The 23,250-nt window shown below is 36.5% G+C and overlaps 1 protein-coding gene across 1 annotated transcript in view; it reads right to left on the reverse strand.

Annotated features, from left to right (window-relative positions):
* HECTD4 (HECT domain E3 ubiquitin protein ligase 4) overlaps positions 1-23,250 on the reverse strand; it is an 89,607-nt gene that overhangs the window by 38,329 nt on the left and 28,028 nt on the right. Inside the window, 22 exon segments of the mRNA XM_072413941.1 lie at positions 1,170-1,323; positions 1,427-1,611; positions 3,931-4,077; positions 4,244-4,410; positions 4,543-4,684; positions 4,830-4,965; positions 5,423-5,598; positions 6,489-6,577; positions 6,694-6,798; positions 6,978-7,170; positions 7,987-8,220; positions 8,876-9,039; positions 11,964-12,068; positions 13,762-13,881; positions 15,281-15,479; positions 16,167-16,267; positions 16,399-16,552; positions 17,453-17,577; positions 19,195-19,323; positions 20,310-20,430; positions 21,098-21,203; positions 22,072-22,142. Of these exon segments, the coding sequence (XP_072270042.1) occupies positions 1,170-1,323; positions 1,427-1,611; positions 3,931-4,077; positions 4,244-4,410; positions 4,543-4,684; positions 4,830-4,965; positions 5,423-5,598; positions 6,489-6,577; positions 6,694-6,798; positions 6,978-7,170; positions 7,987-8,220; positions 8,876-9,039; positions 11,964-12,068; positions 13,762-13,881; positions 15,281-15,479; positions 16,167-16,267; positions 16,399-16,552; positions 17,453-17,577; positions 19,195-19,323; positions 20,310-20,430; positions 21,098-21,203; positions 22,072-22,142 (3,123 nt within the window).

The raw sequence follows: 23,250 nt of genomic DNA on the forward strand, positions 1-23,250 counted from the left end.
ATATCATACATTATTTTTAAAAATCACTATAGTAAGTGTAGCCATAATTTGCATCACAGATCTAAATATTAATCATATTTAAAATTAAGCTGTACAAAAACTTATCACAGCCACTGTGAAACAACCTTCATATATCCCCAAAGCACAAAGCTCTGTCGTATGTATGTATGTATGTATGTATGTATGTATGTATATAGAGACATTATATATTGTAAGTAATAGTGTAGGCGAAGGGGTAACAAGTGGGGTTCCTATCTTTAATCCTTAGTGGTATTTTAGATTGCCTACATTTCACAAGTTTCAAGTATAATCTCAGCATAAATTTCAATAGAGTCTCAAGTTTCCGACGCATTTTGCCCTTGGGCTTCCTCAGGGGAGAATTGAGATTGGAAAATAGCTTGAAAACAGAAGTTATGAATTACAAAAATCGCAGTGAAAGAGAGTAATTAAAAGCATCTGCAGGACTTCCAACTTATTCCAATCAGGGAAAAGGGGTTTTATATATGATAGCAATGTAATACTGTTAACAGCCCAGAACAAAATGTATATGTAGAATAAGATACATAGGATAATTACATTCCTGGATGTTCTTTCCTGGGGTCTGCAGTTACTGAACGGATAAGAAGAGTATATTAGTTTGAATGGACATATCCAAGTCACGAAAGTATATGTCAATTCAAATCAATGGATGCTTTATGGCGTTGGAGAGATGGAAACTTTCCAAGGAAGTTGCAAAGCACCATATAACTGCCTTCACAAAAAGATGGTTACTGGTTCAGTTTGAGAGTCTGTTTCTATCAGTGGTGGTCGTGGGAGTAAAGTTGGCAAGGAGCCGGCAGTCAGCTGACTCTAAGTAATTATACACATGCTACTCCAACAAGAGCTTGCTACACTTCCTGACACTATGAGCAAGACTGGTCAGGCAGAAAAAGGACAGCTCTGACTAACCAGTCAGTCGCTTGATGTCACCATGTCTTGGAACTCATGAAGCAGTTAGTGCAGCCCCCTGTAGAATAACCCTAATTGCAGAGAAACGTATGGTTTCATACTTCATTACTTCTTGAGTCACGCAAACTGCAAATAAAAGAGGGGTTCTCTATTTGTCCTTTATAGGTCTTCTGTAAAGTATGACTAAAAACAGCGGGAGCATGCATTCGTATGGAAGTTACCGAGAAAGGTCATTCAGAAGACTGAGGACATCTTGGAGGGCATCGTTCCCAGCAGCCTGGTTTCCACAACATTCTGTGGCTCTTGCTAGATGGTTGGTAAGGAGGGTGGAAACCTGTCGAGCCAAACCTGAATGGACAGCCTCTGTGGAACCACCTATAAAGTGTACTATGATCAAAATTATTATTCCTAAATTTGTTATTAAATATTTAACAAATTATAAACATTGATGTTTACACAATAAAAAAACAGTACCAACCTTCTTCCTTCTCCCATTCCACACATCTGTTAGCCAGCACTTGGAAGGCTGCCCACGCCATGGTTGCCACTTTTTGTTTTTTGGTCTGTTTTTCACTTGAACTCGACTCTGACTGGTTGCTCAAACTACACAACCTGTCCATGAGCTGAACCAATCCACTTCGTACCAAACATTTTTCTTCACTCCTTTTGATGAAACAACAAAATAAAGAGTGTTACAAGTGGTAGTAAAGACCTATCTTTTTACACGGAGGTTACATACTACAGTCATACAGTGAATAAGAGAAATGCAGAATAGATATTTTTTAGTGTTTTACCTGGGTATACAATGAAATACAGAGTAACCTTTAAAACAGTGGCCCATAAAGAACTATTTGGTTTATTAAACTGGGGAACGCATTTTTTGTTGAGTTAGATCTTACACTTGTTTTTTACTAATTTTTGGGTGGTGAAGCCAGAAATGACCCCAGTTTTTTGCCATCACATTCAGTTTTTACATACAACTTTTTACATAAAATGAAAAAAAACTGAAATAATAACTTGAATGTACTATTTAAATTCCTTTTGTTCATACAAAGGATTTATTGTTACTCTATGACATTTTTTTTACAGTAAAACATTTGAAAATTAAATTGGGTAAGCAGTTAAGGTAAAAATTTATGCTTAAAGCTTTTCCTGAATGCACCTTGATGCTCATATTGCAACCAAGCATTTTGTAGCTCTCCAAGAGTTTCTGGACAATTCCTGTGTGATTATTTGCCCGTGTGTTTCCAAGAAAGTCCTTGACAATGGCTTTGAATGATAACCAAGCATTCTTTTCGACTTCTGACATTGTCCTGATGAAATTTTCATCTTTGATGAGCTGCCGAATCTGTGGATCATCAAACACACCGGCCTTTATTTTTTTAAATGACAGGCTAGGAAATTCCAAAAGGATGTACTTGAAACAGTCTCCTTCAATTGGCAAATCTTTACCAACTGCTTCATCAGATCTAGTTTCCTGTGCAGAGGCGGAAATATAATATTCTATCAACAAGTGGCTCATGTAAAATGTTTGGATCACCTGGTTTTAGGGCAAATCTTGGAGGCCAATTCCTTTCCACCCAATGTCTCTCACGAGCTCTGCTGTCCCACATGCACAGATAACAGGGATACTTGGTAAATCAGCGTTGCTGACCAAGAAGGAAGCATACCGTTTTAAGGTCAACACAGATGACCCAATTGTGTTGGTGATATTGCAAAAACTCAATGACTCTCCTTATGTCTGCATATTCTTCACAAAGAGAAACTGAATGGCCAATTGGGACTGACCCAAATATGTTGCCATTGTGAAGAAGGACACACTTTAAATTCCACTTTGAGCTATAGATGAATAGTTGCCATTCAGTTGAGGTATAGATTGAAATTCCCAATTCCTCCATTAAACCAGGTATGTTATGACAATGCACAAAGCCACTTTGAGTTCTAAAGTACTGCAGAAATGCAATTTCTCTGGTTCGAAAGTACAATACCTTCGTTCCTTTTTCAAGTAAGTTTATCTCACGCAGTCTTGATGCTAGGAGTTCTGAAGCCTTCTTGGATAGTCCCAAATCACGTGCAAAATCAGTCAACTCTTGGTGATCAAATCCCATACGTACAGAGTCCTCTTCAATTTTAAACTCTTCATTATTGTTGTTACCTATTTCATCACCATAATCATGTTCTTCAAGAGAGGGTAGTGAAACGAAAACCGGCACTGGGATTTCATCTGAGCCACTGGGCGTATAGCCGGTGGTAGACTAGGATACATTTATTTTTCTTGTTTAATCCTTAAGTTTTCACTATACAAAAAGTAACAGTCACTGAAATGATCTCCTGGCTCTCGTCAAACCATAGGTATACCAAATGGCATCTTATCATGTGTTTCCTTTGTCCACATCCGTAAACCCTGACACACTGTTTGCACACCTTATGAGGGGCCCAAGACTTATCTTGATCACCAAGTTTAACTTTGAAATATGCCAAATAGGTTGCTCTAGAAATGTGCTGATGTTTGCCCTTTGGCTGAGAATGGTGAAACTGCCACAGATATACCAAAATGAATCAGGGTTGTTTAGGCACTTACGACGAGAAACAGCAGAGCCAGACATGATCTGAAAGAAAGGAGACACGTGTGTAAGTAGAAAAATACATTTTGCTAATTCACTACGTACAGCAGCACACAAACTCTGACCACACTGTCCTGCGTGTAAATGAATAGCCTATACAAATCCACACTACAAAAATCGCATTAATTTAAGCAGTAGAGAAAAAACCTGTGATAGAAGAACACCAACTGCACTTTCAGAATCAGCGTACCTAATTTAGTGTAAATAAGCTTAAAACTTGAAGTCAACAAAAAACTTGTTCAAAATTGTTCCCCAGTGTTATCCAGTTTCCATAAAGAGAAACTTTTGTGCTTTTAATTTTTTTTTTTTTTTTTAAAGAACAGTTCCATAAAACCATATATTAAATGATTGACCTAACCTCGTGTAGGGTATGGTACACAATAGACCAATGCTATTTGAGCAGGCGATAGGATATCGGGCACACAGAGACACCACTGAAGTCATGGTTTCCCCAAAAGCTTCCTGAACTTGTTCCACCATTCCGCCACATGTCAACTCCTCAATCCTGTAATAAAAACATCACTTAAGGATCACATTTTCCAATGGTTTTAAAGATACCCTTTTAGAATTTGAAAACAACAAAATATTAAAATGATTAGGCTCAACTTAGCAGTTATTAAAAATGCAATATTGAAAAAAAAAAAAAAAAAAGCATAAGAATGATCTCCGACCTTGGTCCTCCTTGCAGCACCATAGTCACAGGCCCAACTAAATGTGTTACTCCTCCAACCCGAACAGCAGCAGTTAGCAATTCCCTCATGTGCACCAGAGCTTGTTTGCGTGTGTTACCGCGGCGCCACCTTGTCTGAGCAGCAAGTAAAAAGCTACTACTTGATACCTAAAAAGAAAATAATCAGAAAAGGCTATACTATGGTAACTTTTGCTAAATGTAAATAAAAGAATTATTTTAAAAAATCAACTCCCAATCTCAAAGTCAAGAACATGCTGTGTAAAGTACAGTATGACATACCGCTTGGTCTGGATTGGTGCCAATGAATGCAAACAGCTGACCTAACAAGACACTGTAAGTTGGCTTGTCCCTACTATCTTCAATGGCCAGCGATTGCAGCAATGTAAAAGAGCTGCTTCTATGGCTAGTCACATTACGTCTCCTGCAAAATACCAAATATTTTGAAAGGTAAACGTCATTTTACACAAACAGTTAAGTAACAAAGAATTAGAAACCAAAAAAAGAGGAAAATTAGCCTTCTGTATACACTAAAGATGATATATGTGGCAATTAAAGATAATCTCTACCTTGAATTTGATCTGCTAAACTCCAGGTCACTGTTCCCAATCATTTCCAGGTCAGAGGGTGCTGACATGCTGCGGAGAAATACTGGCTGACGCATTGCTTGAGATATTGCTTTGGCATCAGAAATAGATTTACAAGCTGAAAAATATCCAACAGACACATTAAAAAGTGTTTTACAAAACAGTAACAATATTAGAAAATCATGTGGTGTGTACATATTTTATAATAAAACTGAGCCTATTCTACTGAACTCTCTGCTGAGTCACCATAGCTGATATCTTGCTTAGTTTCTAGCCCCTGACTCAAACCACCTAAATTTCCCTAACTATTAACCATATTTTGCAAAGATTATATATATATATATATATATATATATATAGTAGGTCCCCTGCTCCCCCAACCCCCCAAGGGAGAGTAGTATACAATAGGAGGGGGGAACAATAATTTGAGAGTCAAATATAGAAATCCATTTGTTACTTATATGGATCATATGACTTTTTCTCTAAAACAATTAGGTATGCAGTTAACAAATCATGGATGATGGTATCTTAAAAGGGATGTAGGCATCACTGTTTGAGTCAAGTTTTCCATATACCTGGTGGCTCTGTTGGTGTGCCAGAAATGCTTCTGGTGATGCCAGACTGTGCTGCGATTGTGACATGCAAAAGCAACTCTGCACGGTTCATCAAACTCTTTACCAATGTTTTTGTTTTTGCCATTGGATGGGAGGGCTTCTGAGTCAAGGAATTTACTTCTTGGAAAAATTTCTCTCTGATGAAAACAAAAGCAGTAGTAATGTTGTCCCATGTTATACATCCATCAATGAAGAAAGTTTAAGTGATATCTATTATTATCTAACTTAAGATTTTAGAGATACAAGCTTCCAGGATAAACTAAGATCCTTTTATAAGGCTTTATAAACAGTTGTGTTACTTGTCACTCCAAATAAAGCTAAAAAGAGTTTTACTTCACGTATTACGTAAAAGGTGTGTTAATACCCTAACAGTAAGCATTTCAAGGCACCTTTTTATTTAAACAAGCATTAATGATGACTAATGCTCAATTTGTTTGACTTTTACATGACATTGATGGCCCTGTATTTTCAAAACATCAGATTACAGAAAATGTTTAATGTTTAGCGAGTAATAGGGTGGATAGAGGAAAAACTGGCCTGTTTAACTGGTACATAACTGGGCTCTATACTGGTTGCAGGATTAAAAATTCATGTGCATATGGAGAGCTTTCAAAGACATTAAATGTCTTTTCAAGAACTAAAAACCAGGGACATACTAAATTGAAAAGAGTGGCAATTATATGTCCTATTGGCAATTAAGAAACCAAGCATTGCTGCACCAAAAGATTGTTATGGGTGGGGATACTGAAACCCAATTACATTAAATTATTACATTACTATAATAAATTTGCAGTTAGCCAAAATGTCAAACATAGACTGACTATAGCTATATATATTTTTTTTTTTTAAACATGTTTGATGCAGCTGTACTTGATATACTAATTGCTTATATATGATCATTTTTATCAGTCAAAAAACAACTTTTTGTACTGACCATCTTTATATATAAAGATCATCCATCTATCAATAACACTATTACAAATTAAAAAGAGAAACGTATTTAAATAGTACTGTCAATTTTGCCTACCTGAGAGCTAAAACCATATTCTCAGGATCACCTCCATCAAAAAGTACTTCTTTCATTGAACACAAGAGCTCCAGTTCCTTAATTTTGCTCTGTTGGTTACGAATACAGAAAACATATTAAAAAGACAATTGCAGCTGAAGTTTAGGGCAAAAAATAGGGGAGAGCAATATTCCTAAAACATAATGTATTCTGTGGTTTTCTATACCTCATTATAGTGATAGTCATAGAAGAATGGAGCATTGTTCTCTAGTTTTCCATTTAGAGCATCTTCCACTTCATTCTGCCACTTTTGTTCTAGCTCCGCTACGCTCTATCAAATGCAGATCACACAAATAGTACACATTTTAGCATAACATTTTTTATGGGGAAAAAAATGACACACACGTGCGCACACACTAACACCAAGGTAGGATCAGTAAGGACTGAAACAGATTTATACAGTTTAAAACATAATATTTCAGTGCTCTCTATGGTATTTTTAAATGTCACCTGTAACTGTCTTTCCATAGCATTCAGCTTCTTAAAGGTTTCTCCCATTATTTTACACAATAAGTCATATTCCTCAAGATGTTCCTCCCTGTACTGATAGTTTATCAAGGACTGAAGGGCATCAACCAAATTCAGGTGTTTAATGACACAGGACACCACCATCTCCTCCATCACATCTGGCTGGATAACCTCCCTTTATATAAAAAAAGACAGCTATGTTACATATAAAATCAATGGAACAGGGTATTTTTTTATTCCCAATTATATCAAATGCTCATCACTTCTCATCCCAGCAAAAGCATCTGAACACAGACACAAAAAGTAACCAGATTGAGCTTATTATGAAAGCAAATAGCCCTGAATATTCTACAATGGACAAAGTAAGAAGGATTAAATGAAAAGAGTGGTACTTTTTCACAGCTTCTTCACACACTTTAAATGTTACACCTGTATGAATGTATGTGCATTATTCTGAAGAACATGTCACCTGAGGTGGTCATCAGAAAAGCATGGTTCTCCCCAGTCCACTTCAGCTGGGCACAGCGATACCCTCTGCACTAACAAAACTACTTTAGTCCTCAGATTAGACCAGAGTAGTTACTAATGTTTTTTCATATTTACAATTCTAGATGAAAGTCTAGAAATTTGAATAATTTATAAACAATACCTAGTAGCCAAGATAGAACAAAGCAAGTAGGTAGATAACAATATTAGCAAACCTATAGATAAACCTTACTGCTTCTAACAACCTGCAGATCCTGCAAGGACAATAGGAGAGGTGACAATATTTGTTCAGCTGAAGTTATTTCTCTATATCTGAACTGAAATGTTTAGATATTTGGACTAAAAGCTCTATCAGGGTCTTAACCTCTTCCTAATAAAAATGTACAGGTAAATGTTAATAGACCACAATTATACAGTGATGAGGTAAAAGATGACTACATAACTAGGAGTGTAAGGAAAAAAAAAAAAAAAAAAAAAAAAAAAAGAAGATTAAAAGACAGCTTACTTTATGCTTGGCCTAAACTGAGGTCGGGCACGGCCTGATATTTCCCTTAGTTTAATCATGATCCCTGGAGGAAGTCTGATTCTGGGCAGCTCAAAGTAGTTTGAGGCTGGTGGCAGAAGTATGTCGGAGGGATATGTAAACTCCCTGTCTTCCTCGATGGTAAGTGGCAAAGGCGATGGACTTGGGGTGAGGGCAGGCGATAATGCACCATTAGCTTCTACCTGCCACTGACACCTTAAACGAAACAAAATGTACAGTAATAACACTGAAAATGCATTAAAGCCTTATTATTGAATGGAAGTTTAAGAAGTGTAACCAAATATTGGAAACAAAAGAAACTTCTCTAGCAGTGCAAGTAAAGCCATTACTAATACCAACCTAGAACATAACATTTACAAAGTTAAAGAATGCGACTTAAAGCTCATCAATGGTAAAAATCCAAACACAATTTTCCCAATTGAATTAAACAAAACAAACCCTATGTAAATGGCCTTTTCGATCACCTAAAGCCACAGTGACATGACGCTCTAGTTCCAAGTCTTCTCTTTACCAGACAGGGTTCTTCTTTGGGTGCTAATGTCACTGATTGTGTGACAGGGACATTTCCTATCGGTTGTTTAGCAGTGGGGTCCAGCAAGGATACAGAAAAATATGGAATAGCAGAAATATCTGCACAAAGGGGACAGTACTGGACCAGCAGGCATGGGAGCATCTTCAGTGCTGGATCAAGGGTCACCCCTATACGGGCTAAGGCATTGTCAAAGGATCTGGGTGGCAGATTTAGGCAACTATATCTTGCCGGAGGGGAGGTTAGCTTTAAATTAAAATTAGACTAGACTAAACTAAGCTAGCAAATTTAAATGAATGACTGCAAAAATATGTTCATTACCTCTGTAAGAGTTTGGACCTTAAAAGATCATGACAGGTCAACTCTTCTTTAGTTATCTCTGGTCCATTGTATAGTATGCGCAACATGGAACAAGCCAATACAGATAGTCCTAGAGCCAGGTCCACCAGAAATGGTAACCCACCAGACACATCTTCTGAAGACTCCTGTAAAATAAATATGTGGTTCAAAAGCAAGGTATTATTGGTTTTGATACAATATTGCTAGTGTTACAGAAGATGAATTCAAGTTTAGGTAAAATTATAATTTATTTTTTTTTAACTGCAAAGGCAAGTCCCCCCCTAAAAGTAAATGGTAATACTACCCTCTTGCTGCCAATGCCACCAATAGCCACTGTCTTTCAAAAGCTCCACAGTCTAAAACAATCTCAAGCAACCCACACTTCTGGGAATTTTGGATGCTTCTTCCCCTTTACAGCACATGATGTAGAGGCAAAAATAGCAACCATGGCAAGTGTGAAGGATGCTAAAGATGTTATGCCAGCTCTTTAAAAATAAAATGTCAGCAACAAATATCACCTATTGTATACATACACACTAAAACTTTACCTACACTTAATGCTTTTTTAAATAAATACATGTAAGGTTTAAATAGTATTATGTTCTATGTGGCCATAGTGTTGCTTTAATAGAAGCTAAATATTTAAAAAGATACATCAAGACCTTAAACCACTGTATAGAATTTAGAAACCTGCAATCTCATCCAAAGAACTACACATGTCTATAAATAATGTTCATTATTCCCTGTCATTAAAGATGTTCCTAGGGTATTTTAAACAAAAAACAAATATATCCCAACAGGTTAAGGTGTACCTAAGATATTCAGATCTGTATTGTACTAGATTAAAAACAATGCATGTCAGATGTACAAGAAATTTACAATGAAGTTGCATTGATAGAGAGATTGAAAGATTAAGACAAGCTGGGAGTTTAAACATACTGCATAAACTCTAATATAAACTGCCTTTACAATGCTGTGTCAAATGCCCTGAAGCAGCTGCACCTGTCTTCAGAGGTGGGGTTTGACAGGTTAAAGCTAATGGACATAAGTGCAGTTTCAAAGATTTTTTATTAACAAACTTTACATGAAGACGCCACCTACTGATAGCCAACAACCATGCACCAAAGATTTTTTTAAAGCGGTTCTAAACTCACAATTTTAGCTTGTGTTTATGGATGATGTAATTATCTATACGGATTAGGTGAACATCTTGGATTAGGGGGACAATGACAATTAGGGAGACAACGCACTCCCCTGATGGGGATGACAATACAGATAGGGATAACATTGTGGATGAGGGTGACAATGGGCTCTGCAGATGAGGGTGATGATACTGTACAGGGGTCTGATATGGCAGTTGGATGTCTGGGCCTGGTTTGTGTCTTGTGATGGTGACCTGATCTGTATTTACCTCCTAAACAGTAATCCCGAGAGTGACTCGTGGTGGATTTTACTTGCAAAATGCCGTAATCCCAAGTAACACTCGGGGTTACTGTAACCTAAAAAAAAAAAAACACACTTACCTTGCTCCGTAGCTGTCCCCTGGCGTCCTGCTCGTCCCCGCAGTTCCTAGGGATACTTCCTGCTCCTCCGATCTCCAGCCGGCAAATGCAGAGCCGAGATCAACGGGGTTTCCCGTGACGTCGGTGTGGCCGGGAGTTAGTGGCTGGAAATTCAAAATCACTTTGCATTGGATTCAATAAAAAATAGCTGTATTGAATCTAATACAAAGAAAAATATATATTATATGCTGCTGTACAGTTATATTACATATTGAACTATATATATATATATATATATATTTTTTTTTTTATTTAAAATTTTTTTTTCCCTTGTGTTTTTTCTTTTTAAGTTTAGTATTAAATTTATTAACTATTGTACACATTTTGGTGAGTTCTAGCCTACAATGTAAAATAAATTTCCATGCAAAAAAAACTATCACTTTTTGCACGGAAATTTGGACAGAATCAGACCGCTAGGGGGGGTTAACATCTATGACCTCAGTACCAACCAACCAACCAACCACAGAAGACAGAACACTGATTGGTTAAAGGGTCTGGGCAAGGAGCTTGAGCAGTGAGGGAGGGCTGTGGTTGGAGAAGGTCAGGAGTGGATGGCAAGGAAATTTGCCACACACAAGATGGCAGCTTCTATACATATGAGTGTTTTATTTTTCATTGATGCTAGCTGACATAGCCAGCGCTACTAAAGGGGATTGGCATTCCAGTACAAGAAGGTGAGAATAGATATCTAATATTAGGTCTGATGTTAAGAGTTTAGGCTATCTTTAAGAGAACGTGAGACATCATAACCAAGTCAAAAGAATAAAATATTTTACCCTGTAAAAAGGTGGAAAATACAGACTGAACCCATTTGATTTTAATTTTGTTCTGTTTAAAAACAATTATTTTAAAGTAACACACCATGGATGTATTTTTTCATTGTAATTTTATTGCCATTTCTGTTATCGTTTTGAATGTTGGTAGTGCGACCCCATTTTGTACCCCGGGCTTATACTCAAAGTATATATTTATTTATATATTTATATCTATATCTACACACACACACCACATACACACGTTATATATAAGGTAAAGCAGGTTTCCTGTATTTTCAGTATTTTGACTTAATTTTGGGTATATACAATAAATAAATAAATTATGCCACACTGTTTGGTATGACCGCAGGGCCCTGGGTGTATCCTAAGGATGGGTCAGTCCGGGTGCTTGTTTCCATATATTATTGTAAGTGATTTTTAGAAGAATTACTTCAGTGCTACACAATTAGTATCTTATCTGTTTATAATATATCACACCTTGCAAGCAGGAAAATTTTTTTAGTGAAATATCTGAATTTTTTTTTTTGTTTTGTTGTTACTTGGACATTCGTTTAATGTTGTTGTATTTTGAAAATGTTTATTCTTCACCAAGAAAACGGAAAATGGAGGCGAGGCAGATGTAGCAAATGGGTTTATATTATTTATATATATATATATATATATATATATATATATATAAAAAATTAAATCACATAGACTTTTTATTTTGTAAGTATTTGAGAATACTCATACCTGTGCTCTGACAGTACAGGAGAATCCCCACATAGCCTTGTCCGGTGTGTTATGCTCACGACCACTCCTCATCTCAAAAGAAAATGTGACTGTATCACCCTCTACCTGACAACATAAACAGAGATCACTTACTGAGCTAGAATAAGAAATCACAAAAATAAAAAGATAAACCAGAATTTTAGTCTAATAAGGACATCTAATAAGAACATCTGAAAACAGTGTTCAGCACAATCAGTTTTTAAAACAAATGCAGGCTTTTGTGTGAAATTTAAGAAATCAACAGCAATTTTACAGTACTTAAGTGTAGAAGCTGAAAAATAAGGAATGATGAGGTTCAACTTGGAAACAAATTACAACATGCTGATCACAAGAGATTCCAGTATACTGGAATTTATAAATATTGCAGTACTTTACAAATCGGACAAATCAGAGCTTTTGGCAGGGGTGTCAAACTCAAAAAAAACCTAAAACCAAGTCGGGGGCCAAACTTAAAATGTATTGAAAACATTGAAGTTTTTCCTTCTGATTAGATATAAAACATTTTCATATGGAAACAAAGACGTTTTGCTTAACATTAAATCTGGAACAATCCTATATTAGAGAAAGAGGCCTAAGATTTTTATTTTTAATTTTAAACTCAAAACATTTTTCAAATCAAAATGATCTACCAACAATAAAAATGCTAAACATACATACATTATATATATATATATACACACGCCGAGTATGACACAGAAGTGACTGGAGCTAATGAAACTGAAAATGAATTAAATGGCAGAAGATTGCACAGATATTGCACTACAAGTCTATAGTGACAGGAAAGCTGCAGCTCACCTGTCAGAGGAGAATGATGTGCTGCACAAGAAACCCAGCACTGCTCACCTTACACTGCCCTCCTCACACACTGCCCACCTCACTGTTACACGGAGCCTTCTCACACAAAGACATCCCCGACATCCCTATAGAAGTGGGCTGCTAGTAAACAGCAGGGAGGGGGAAGGCAGGGCTCTGTGTGATCACCTGTGATGTGGGAGAGATGAATGGGTGGGGCAGAGTTCTAAAACTTGTCACATAGGAGTGATGCCGCGGGCCACATGTAATTCATCTTCGAAATTCTTTGGGCGCCAAAAAAAAAAAAAAAAAAAAAAAAAAAAAAGCACCCTGCGGGCCAGATTTGGCTCCCGGGAAAGACTTCGACACCCCTGGCTTATAGCATTGCTTTAAAGGATTTTATATGATTCTCCAAAAGATCCAAAGGGAGTCGTGTCTTTCTCAATGTATCCAATGAGGAGTAGAATATTCTTAAAAAGTTGCAAACAGTGACAGGAAAAATAAATCTGGTCATTTTACTATGCAGACAGCAGGAAAAATCCAGTTGTCCAAGGAAAACATGTATAGTTAAAATCTCACAATTGTTTTCACAACTTACAACGCTAAAACATTTCATAAGCTTCACAGCGCCTACCAAACGGTTAGCTGGGGGTCTGTAAATGCAATTTATTTATGGTCTGTTGTGCTAATAATTTTTAAGTTTCTTGCAGTTTTCTTTTTTTTTCTTTGCAGAATGTCCTCTGAAGTGAAAGTTTATGATCTTATTATGTCAGGAACTAGAAGTATTGTATAAAATTGTAAAAACTTATGGATACCAATCTAATAATCAGCAGTGTCATGTTGGTAAGAATGTAAGTGGCTGATCACTATCACACTGATCTACGGGTAAGCAAAAGTTTTCCCATGAAGCACAGAACATGACTCCACCCATGAAACAACTAACAAATGTAAAAGAAGGGAATGGTACCTTCACCAAATCCTTTGGCCAACCTGTTCCCAGTACACTTCTACTTCCATATCCAAGTGTATTTCCTCCATATTCTGCCACTTTCCGGCTGTTTGTATTGGGGCCAGCATAAATCACCAGCTGCATATTTAAATACAGAACAGAAATAATTAAAAGTACAAAGATATAGATAGATAGATAGATAGATAGATAAGATAGATAGATAAGATAGATAGATAAGATAGATAGATAAGATAGATAGATAAGATAGATAGATAAGATAGATAGATAAGATAGATAAGATAGATAGATTAGATAAAATAGATTAGATAAGATAGATTAGATAAGATAGATTAGATAAGATAGATTAGATAAGATAGATTAGATAGATAGATATACACTCAAGTCTATGCCCTAAAAGGAGACACAATCCTAACAGTTGCTGGAAAGGAAATAGAAGCTAGATAAAAAAATATATAATAGAACCATCATAGAAGCTATGATGAGATTACATAGAACATTTTTAGCTCTTGCTATCGAAATATTGAAAGTCCAATCAAAATTGCTGTATTTATCATTATTAATAAACAGAATTTATATAGCTTCAACATATTACGCAGCGCTGTACATTAACTAGGGGTTCCAAATGACAGACACAAACAGTGACACAGGAGGAGGAGAGGACCATACCCAGATTTATTATACACTGCTGTTTTAGGGTTTTTTAGTTGCCAAATGATTAACGGAAAAAAAAAATGGCCCAACATGCTCCCCTTCCTTTTCTAATGTCTTGCAACCCCTGAGCTCTAGGTCCACCAACACTGACCTTGAGAAAGCATCCTCTTACTACTTCAACACAAGTCACCATATTTATGAAAATCAGCACCTGCTACCTTCAACAACATCCACTGCAGCTGTTTTAACAGGAAACTGCATGATGTCATTTAACAACTAAAATTATATTCTAAGGGTGGAAGAAAGACAACCGGAGGAAAAGCATTACAACAGAGGACTATAGACCATATAAACGTGCAAATAAGAGACACCCTTTCCGATGCCAAACAATTGTACTTTTCCTTACTCATTTGAACAGTTGTGCAATCTTAAATATTAAAATTTACAATTCCCTCATGATCATTCCTTCTCACCAGCAAACATAATATGCAAATGCTTCAATATACATCTACACGTCTATCTGAACAGTTTCTCTCATGCTTATCTTATTTCCTGTTATTATGACATCTCATCGCCTAATTCATCAAATCCTTCATTCCTGCTCAAACATTTTTTTTCAGCTTTTCTCTCTCTAGTGCACTCTAAAGCCCTCACTAACTACTGTACGTCAATTCTCTCCACCTTGCTTCCAAACTACTGAACTTCCTAACCAGGTTTCCACTAACTCCAGCTTGGTTTCATCCTCCTCTGTTTCACTGTAACAGCTCTCACCAAAGTCACCAACAACCCCCTTTCTGTACTGCACCACTTCAGCTAATGCCACTATATAAATAAAAACCATAAAAAAGTCTATTAGGGCACTAACCTTATCATAATCATATTGTGAGGAACATCTGCTGTCAAAGCGGAGGTAGAGACATCGAGCCCCAGGTAAGTGTACACTTTCTTTGAACTTGTAATTGTCTCTAACAGGATGTGCCGTCTCCACAGTCTTTCCAGCAGCCCATGGAGCTGGAATTTTTAGTCCAGTAAGAAAACCAGGCTCTTCCTTTTCCTCCATCATTCTAGAGCACAAGATGCAAACCACAAGAAAAGCATATATGTAAGTAGTAACAGTGACTGGCTCAATGCAACACATTTTTAATCACTTGCTTACAGGGAAACTCAAATATGGCACAAAAGAAATCCTAATGCTTTCATCATTATTAACTGAACCTTTACCACTAGTTACAATGCTTGTAGACAAATACCTCTTTGAAAAAAGAAAACATTTCCTAAATATTTCACAAATTAAATACACACAAGGAATCAGGGGAAGACACGCACTTAAACCTGCGCTTTTCAAAATTATCTATATTGCTGGTGGGAGGTTACACAGTATTTAGGCTTTTCATTCTAACACGCCAAATAGAGCACATAACAAAGTGTTGGTTAGTAGGGCAATTATTACATCACACACAGAAAACAAGGTTATTTTTAAACACACGGGGCCCAATTCATTAAATCTACACAAGACTGGAGAAGATAGACTGTCACAGGAGAACCTGGTTGATCCAGCAAGCCTGGAATACATTTCTTTAAAATAATTTGCTTTTAGTTAGCAAATATTTTCAAACCTGGGTCTGGATCCATTCCAGGTTTGCTGAAACACCCAGGTTCTCCCATGATAGTCAGCATACTCTTTTGACATTTACCTGGAAACCAGGGAAATATAGCAGAAAAACTCTAAAATGCAGACTAGCCATAATTACCTGTTATCTGGTGACACTTTGATCTTTTGCTCGGAAATACCACTTGGGGAAATTCCTACATCTGCCAGAGTGGTACACTGGGTTTTAAGCAGCAGAGCAGTCTGAGTAAAAACACATAAGATTAAGATACAGAAACAAGACCATCTTGATTACTTGTCCTACATGGTGGGGACATAACTTCACATATAACTGGTAATTTACTGTGGCATCAGTTCAGATTTTTATTTATTACCTGGCTTGTATAGAGTACTAGCTGCACCAGTTGTGGCATCAGAGCATCTGCCATTGTTAAAGTCTGCAGATTGGGGTGCATGAGAGACGTAAGTAGTACAGGGAGTAGATGGCCAAGCATAGTTGACTTTGTAATTTGTTCTAGACCTTTTAATCTGGAATAATAAATAAAATGAAACTATTTTTAAAGCCAAAAGCATTAATTTTTCTTTTTTCAATGTCTAAAAATGTCTAATTTTAAGCAAAAAAATAGGTTTGGAAATGCCCTCTTATACTAGACAACCCTAAATGAGTGTACTAATTAGAAACATATTCAGTATGCACAAAACTACAGTATGTGAACAATCTAATCAGTAGCAAGGTGAAAATGCTGCAATGACGTATAAGACATATTGTCCTGCCTCAGTTCTGTCTGGGCACTACAGTATCCTCCCTGGGATGAAGATTAGGAGAGGGAGAAGTGTTGTGTCATCCTAACACACACCCTGTTCTAGAATGACAACATTCCTCAACAGATACAGCACAGTTAAAGAGCGCTGTCATCCTAAAACAGGAAGTGTGTTACTTTATCAAGTCAAAGGGGAGGCAATCAAGCAGCAATATAGTACATTTTTGGTTTTGGGCTTAGAAACAGTTAAACTAAAGATTACAGCTGTGTGACAATAGCTCATGTTCTGGGAGAGAAAGGGGGCCAAAAGATAAGCCAAAACTAAAAAGCCTACATATCAAAACACAGACTTGACTTAATGCAAAAAAACATCCCTGTTGCTACAGCACACAGCAAAGATCCAAACAAATTCAGAACTGGCAGTTTAGAGCAAATAATGTTTTCATGCCTCTATATTAGACGGAAATCTCTATAAACAATTGCTGACGTGTGGAGAAAACAGACTTAAGAATAAAATGAAAGCAGAATTTGTGGCAGCAGTTCAGTGTTTTGCCATTTAGCCTACTACATTAAAAATGTAACTAAATATCTATATCACAACTAAATCGCTAATACTGTTTTCTATAAACAAATAAGCATTTCAATGACATAATACACTAGTCCATACCTAAACTCTTTATCTGGAATGTCACTGTTGATAAGAGCAGTTGTGACTCTCTGCAGCATTTCCAGCACTTCATCACACCCAGTTAAAATCTGGGTTGCCAAACTCAAAATGCTGTTCTGCAGTTCCTACGAAAAAAAGAACTGGATTAGTTAATAAATATCTGAAAATCATTTTTTGCTAAACTAACCTACAAAACATTAAAGTAGGACTAAGATTTCTAAAATGAGCAATAATCCATTGCAGTTGCCTAAAAGTAGCTAGAGGACTATGTCTGGAATGCTTCACTGTATATTAATGGCAACAATGTATGTCTCAATGCAAAACTAACTCAGACTTTATGTTCTTCTGCCAAGCAAATGTTTATAGGTCTTAATTTAAAAAAAAATATTGAAATAATGGGGAAAAAAGTAATCTATCTTTGTGCAGTCTATACCTACTAAAATATAGCTGATCTAGAAGCACTACAACATTCAGAATTCATGCATGTGAAGAGATGGAAACGCTACCAGCTTTTAAAACGTTATTCTAAAAAGCTGAAATGGGATGTTATTTACAGACTCTGATCTACAATGTGATTAGAATACAATGGGAAATCTGCTGAGACATGGAGTGAATTTTAGAAGAGCTCATGTATAGAGATGGTCAATTCCTCCTTTTTTAAAATACAGACAAAAATAAAGACATACAATTTGCATTTAATAAGGAACAGAAATGTACAGGAAAACAGCCTATCGAAGGCTATTACCTAAACAATAATCAAGCCTTAGAAAAAACACTACTACAAATAAACTATGCCTGGAGTAAAACATACCAACTGCATTTTAAAGTATACCTGACTAGTCTAGAATTCAGTACAGGCTCTACAGTATTCAATTTAAAGTATATCAACAGGTTTACAAGCTGTGGAGAGTCTTTATATTGAACCCAACAGGGTCCAGTAAGCATGCCACTCAGAGGAAGACAGGAAAGTTTTTAAGGCAAGAATGTTTTGTTTTTAGTAATCCTGGTCCGAGATGAGACTCAACTACTACTTCCAGTCAAACACTGAGCTGAAAGAAATATGTCACACTAAACTCATAATGTAAAATACGTCCTGTAATTGTGATAACTTTCTGATTTTGTTGATATTATTTGCTATTTTCATTTTTTCTTCAACCTAGGGGTTGATTTGTTACATAACACAGAAGGACTAAAACAACTAAAACCAAAGTAGCTATGTATGACCAGAACAAGAGCAGACACTACAATAAACAGGAAAAAAAACTGTGAAAACGTTACCATGATGGGTCAAATGATGTTATGTCTAACAATGGTACCCATCTCCAAATCAAAATTCTACCTTAAAACAGAAGTTTCATTACATATTAACACATATTTAAATAAATAGGAATTTCCAAAAACATATGTTTGAACACCAAACTGCTACATAAAAAGAGATAATGTCTAATAATACTACTTAGTTAGAAATTTATATAAAACATTTACAAAATACTATTCACATGTCATTTTTTTAAATGTCAAGTTAAAGCTGAAGTCCAAAAATTGGCTCTTAGAAAAAATTATGCAAATTTCAAAATGTATATGCAAGACTGAATGTAAAGTTGGAGTCACACCTTAGGTTTATTGTGCATTTATTTGTATACTAGTTCCTTTGACGGATGACAACCAAAAGACTTCAATGGGATGTAAAAGACTGACATTAACAAACAGAAAACATTATTAGAATAAAACCTGGTGTTTACCTGTACCTTCAATGTCTCCCCCTGCAGGGAGCTGTCACTGTCATCATTCTCATCAGGTTTGATTAAGACAGTGTTACTAAGGAGGTGATTCTGTACAGCCATCAGATAACGCAGGCATGGAGAGGCAACCTTAAATGGAAACATTTATTCATGAGAAAAACATCATGATTACAACTTAAACTTGGAGCCACTTCATAGGATTTTAAGTAGTAGAGGGATTCTTCTTTATACAGACAGCAGTTACTAAAGATTTTATGTATGAATGCAGGCTAAAACAGACTTAAATGAGAGTTTAACTGCAGTTGATTGATCTTACATGGTCATTTGAAAAAAAGCAGTGAAGTTAAACAACTTCAATACCTTTTGGATAGTGATGAATAAATTATGGTAAATTCAGTCATCATCTCGAATCTAATGCAAGATCGTCCAGTAGCAACAGTGCAGGTGAATAGAGCTAACAACTGAACCTAGCAATATCAGAGAAAAATACATTTTCATACTTGTAATTGAAAATACCGGGGTTAGCCACTTACAGGCACATAGCAAACTGCTGATATGCCTCTTGGAGCAGCAAACTGCACTGCAGGTCAACAGACTTGCTGAGACGGTGCAGTTTTTCCTCCAGGTGAGCAAAAGCAACATTATGATTGCAGAAACTGTGGCACAAACCCAGCACAACCCACACTCAGCCATGTGCAAATGTGTGGAAAAAGTTGGTTGAGCATACAGTACAACACTTCAATTTACCACGAGTCTGAAAGTGGCCTAAAATATCAAAAACTAAAAAAATTGTGTAGAAGTATTGCTTGATGCAAGAGTAAGGCACCCTGGGGATCTTTTTAGTATGAAGTCACATGTGAACAGGATGTATACTACCAGATGTCTTACGCGTCCTATAATGAACCATTAAAGAAAAGTCTGTTACCTAGTACCAAAGATTACTACTAAACTTTGTGATACAAATATATGCAAATCAGCAAAATTGTTTGCCTCACTCCCAACGACTGTTCCAGAAGTAGAAATCAAAGCAAGCTAAAAAAATCTGCCTTTACATACACATTTTAAAAGAAATTAGACTGGGCAATAAATGAGAATGCAGTGGGCTTTGGTCTTACAGGCACAGTTGATAAGAGTCTTTGGAAATCTTCTTTTGACACACTTTGGCACTTGGTGATCAGAACGCAAGATTCACGAACAACAATCTTCAAAATATAGTGCAATAGTTCATCATTTAGTCTGGAGAAAAATACAAAAATAAGAAAGCCAATTTACCTATAAATTGTAAAAGGAAAAGATGTTAACAAAACACTAAGTAAAAACAATTGTTTAACCTCCTAGCGGTCACACCCGGGGTCACGTAAAACTTTAAAAAAAACCCACTCACCTTGCTCCATCGCCGTCTTGCTGGTCCCCGCAGGTCCTGGGGACACGTCCTCCTCCTACGATCTTTAGCCGCGATCTGCAGAGACGATGGTGTTTCTCGGTGACGTCGGTGAATTTGTTTTTTTAAATATTGGACATATTTTGGGTTATGACTTATGCCCAAGAATTATAGCCTACAATGTAAAATAAATTTCCATGCTTTTTGCATGGAAATACGGAGAGAATTAGACCGCTAGGGGGGTTAAGAAAGGACTGGCAGATGTGTATTAGGACTAATTGGAATCAAGAGGGGATTCCAGTCATCAAAATACCAGATCCATGCAAAATTCTCACCCACTAGTAGTACTGGTATGCTATACCCCTTAAAGCGTAATTCTTTAACTTTTTTAAAAAAAAATTCTGGAATAGAAAAGAATCAAAATTTTGTTCAGATTTTACTTTCTACCTGTGACCCACTTGGTGAGATATTTAAATAACATTTAAATAACTGCACAATCAACAGTAAATATATTTAAGATACCTGTAATGTTCGTCTTCATCGCTCCCAAATCTGTTATTTTGAAGTTGTTCAGTCAAGTTGGTTAGTATAACATCTCGGAGCTGGGAAAGCCCACAGTTCCTGTCACCTAGGACGCCAAATCACACATTATTATCTTCTGATTAAGAAATCTGTAGAATGATAGAATGGTAGAATAACAACAGCATTGTGTTGAAATTTCTAAGACTGAACGCTAATATTAGGAAATCTATGACTGAAATGATGTAAACAATTAGGAAGAAATTAATAAATATTATCCGTTACTGTATTGCCTCAAGCTGCGTGAAATCAAGTTTTACGGCAATCACACACAGAATACAGTGATCTTTTGTAGAGGATATTTTCAGAAATTAAAAGAACTCATGAATCATGTCTTGATTGTCAGCATATTCTCCTTGAAGGCAGCAAGAAGACAAGGTGGCTGGCACTCTTCCAGGCAGTTCTGGGTTCCTGAGCTTAATTTCCAAAAATAACACTATTTGCATGGGCCCCTTCTGTTTTCCTGTATTTGGATATTTTTTCTAATAGCATTTTTTCCCCGAAAAGCAAAATGGCAGGTTAATCAGCTTCCTCCCAAAGTGAGTGTGATGAAGAAAGATCAAACTGAAAGGGTAAATGTGAAAGGTAAAACTAAAAAGAAATTTAATGATGGTTTAATGCTAAGAAAGCCCAGCAATTATCTTATTAGTGGATAATTTTTGTCATTTTTAATTATTAAAATTTCATTTTGCAACATACTTATTACCAAAAAATAAATAAAAACTACTAAACTAGGCACTGCTCAAAAAAATAAACATGCAACTATTAAAACAAAATAAAAAAAAAATTATTCAACATCCAGTTATAAATCAGTTAAAACTGTCAGATAAGTATCTATTTACGCCAAATATGTTCAGTAAATTGTTACAGGCTAAATGAATACTACAGAAAGATGTTCAACATTAGAGCACTCTTACCTTCCGTTAATATCAGCTTCAGTAAATTATTGATTTCCTGCTCTCCAGGGTTCAGAATATTTAAACCATAGCTGCAGATATATATACATAGATACAAGGATTATAGGATAATATTAAAAGACATGGCATGCATTAATTACATGATACAAACTAAATTGAAAGACTGTAGTGTAACATTATTAGATGCCATCATTAGAACTGGTTAAACGTTTCTTGCTTCTTGTTTAAGCAGCTGCTAGCCATAATACAAGGCTGATAAAACCATATGTAATACATAAACAAAATCAAATCACTAATAAAACCAATCTTAAGTTTTATAATATCACAGAAGTTTAGGAAAAGGATCTTTCCGTAAATCACTAATGTTTTTGTTGGATCCCAGCTTTGGGGGTCAACTGAAAAAAAACTTCTCATTTTTCAGAACCAAGATCATGCCTAATGACAAAATGGGGGTCACAAAACCTAAAATGGAATCCACAAGAAACAGTGACCTTTATAACTGAAATCCATTTTGGGCGGACTGGGAACCCTTTTTACCTCTCAATTGTAAACAGTGATTGAGGCCCCCAAATGTTTGTCCTAAAAAGGAGAGGATTATGAACAATTCTTCATCTGATAGTTAAGGCCAATCCATTTTTTTACGCAGAATGTTTATCTCATTTCTAAATAAAAGTTGTATGGAAATATAAGTGGTATTGGGGATAATTAGGCTGGGAAGGAAAAGGGTTAGATCAGGGGTCGGCAAACGCCGGCCTTTAGGCCAGATACGGCCTAGCCAGTAGTTCGTTCCAGCCTAACGCCCTGTTAGGAACTACCGGAGCCGGAGCTCCGGTGCCGCCTCCTTCCTGTTGCTCCACTATACTTCTGCCGGCACGGTAAATAGGGTAAGCTCCCTGAAGGGAAATCCCTCCCCTCTGCAATGCTTTCGGAGTAGAGGGATTTCACTTCAGGGGGCCTTCCCTGATGGTCGGCAGAGCCATTAGGGCGGGACTCAAACTCCAGCCTATTGTGCGCCCACCCACCCCCGAAATGGCCTAGTGACCATAAAAGTTTGCCTACCCCTGGGCTAGATGATACTGAACAAGCCCTAGCCAGAAAAAGGGGCAGACTTTAGGATCACGCAGTAGTTTCTAAAAAAAACTTCCCCCGCTCCAATAGATCTGCTATGTTTATATGACT

The sequence above is a fragment of the Pyxicephalus adspersus genome, chromosome 6 (genome assembly GCF_032062135.1).
Source record: "Pyxicephalus adspersus chromosome 6, UCB_Pads_2.0, whole genome shotgun sequence".
Classification (NCBI taxonomy): domain Eukaryota; kingdom Metazoa; phylum Chordata; class Amphibia; order Anura; family Pyxicephalidae; genus Pyxicephalus; species Pyxicephalus adspersus.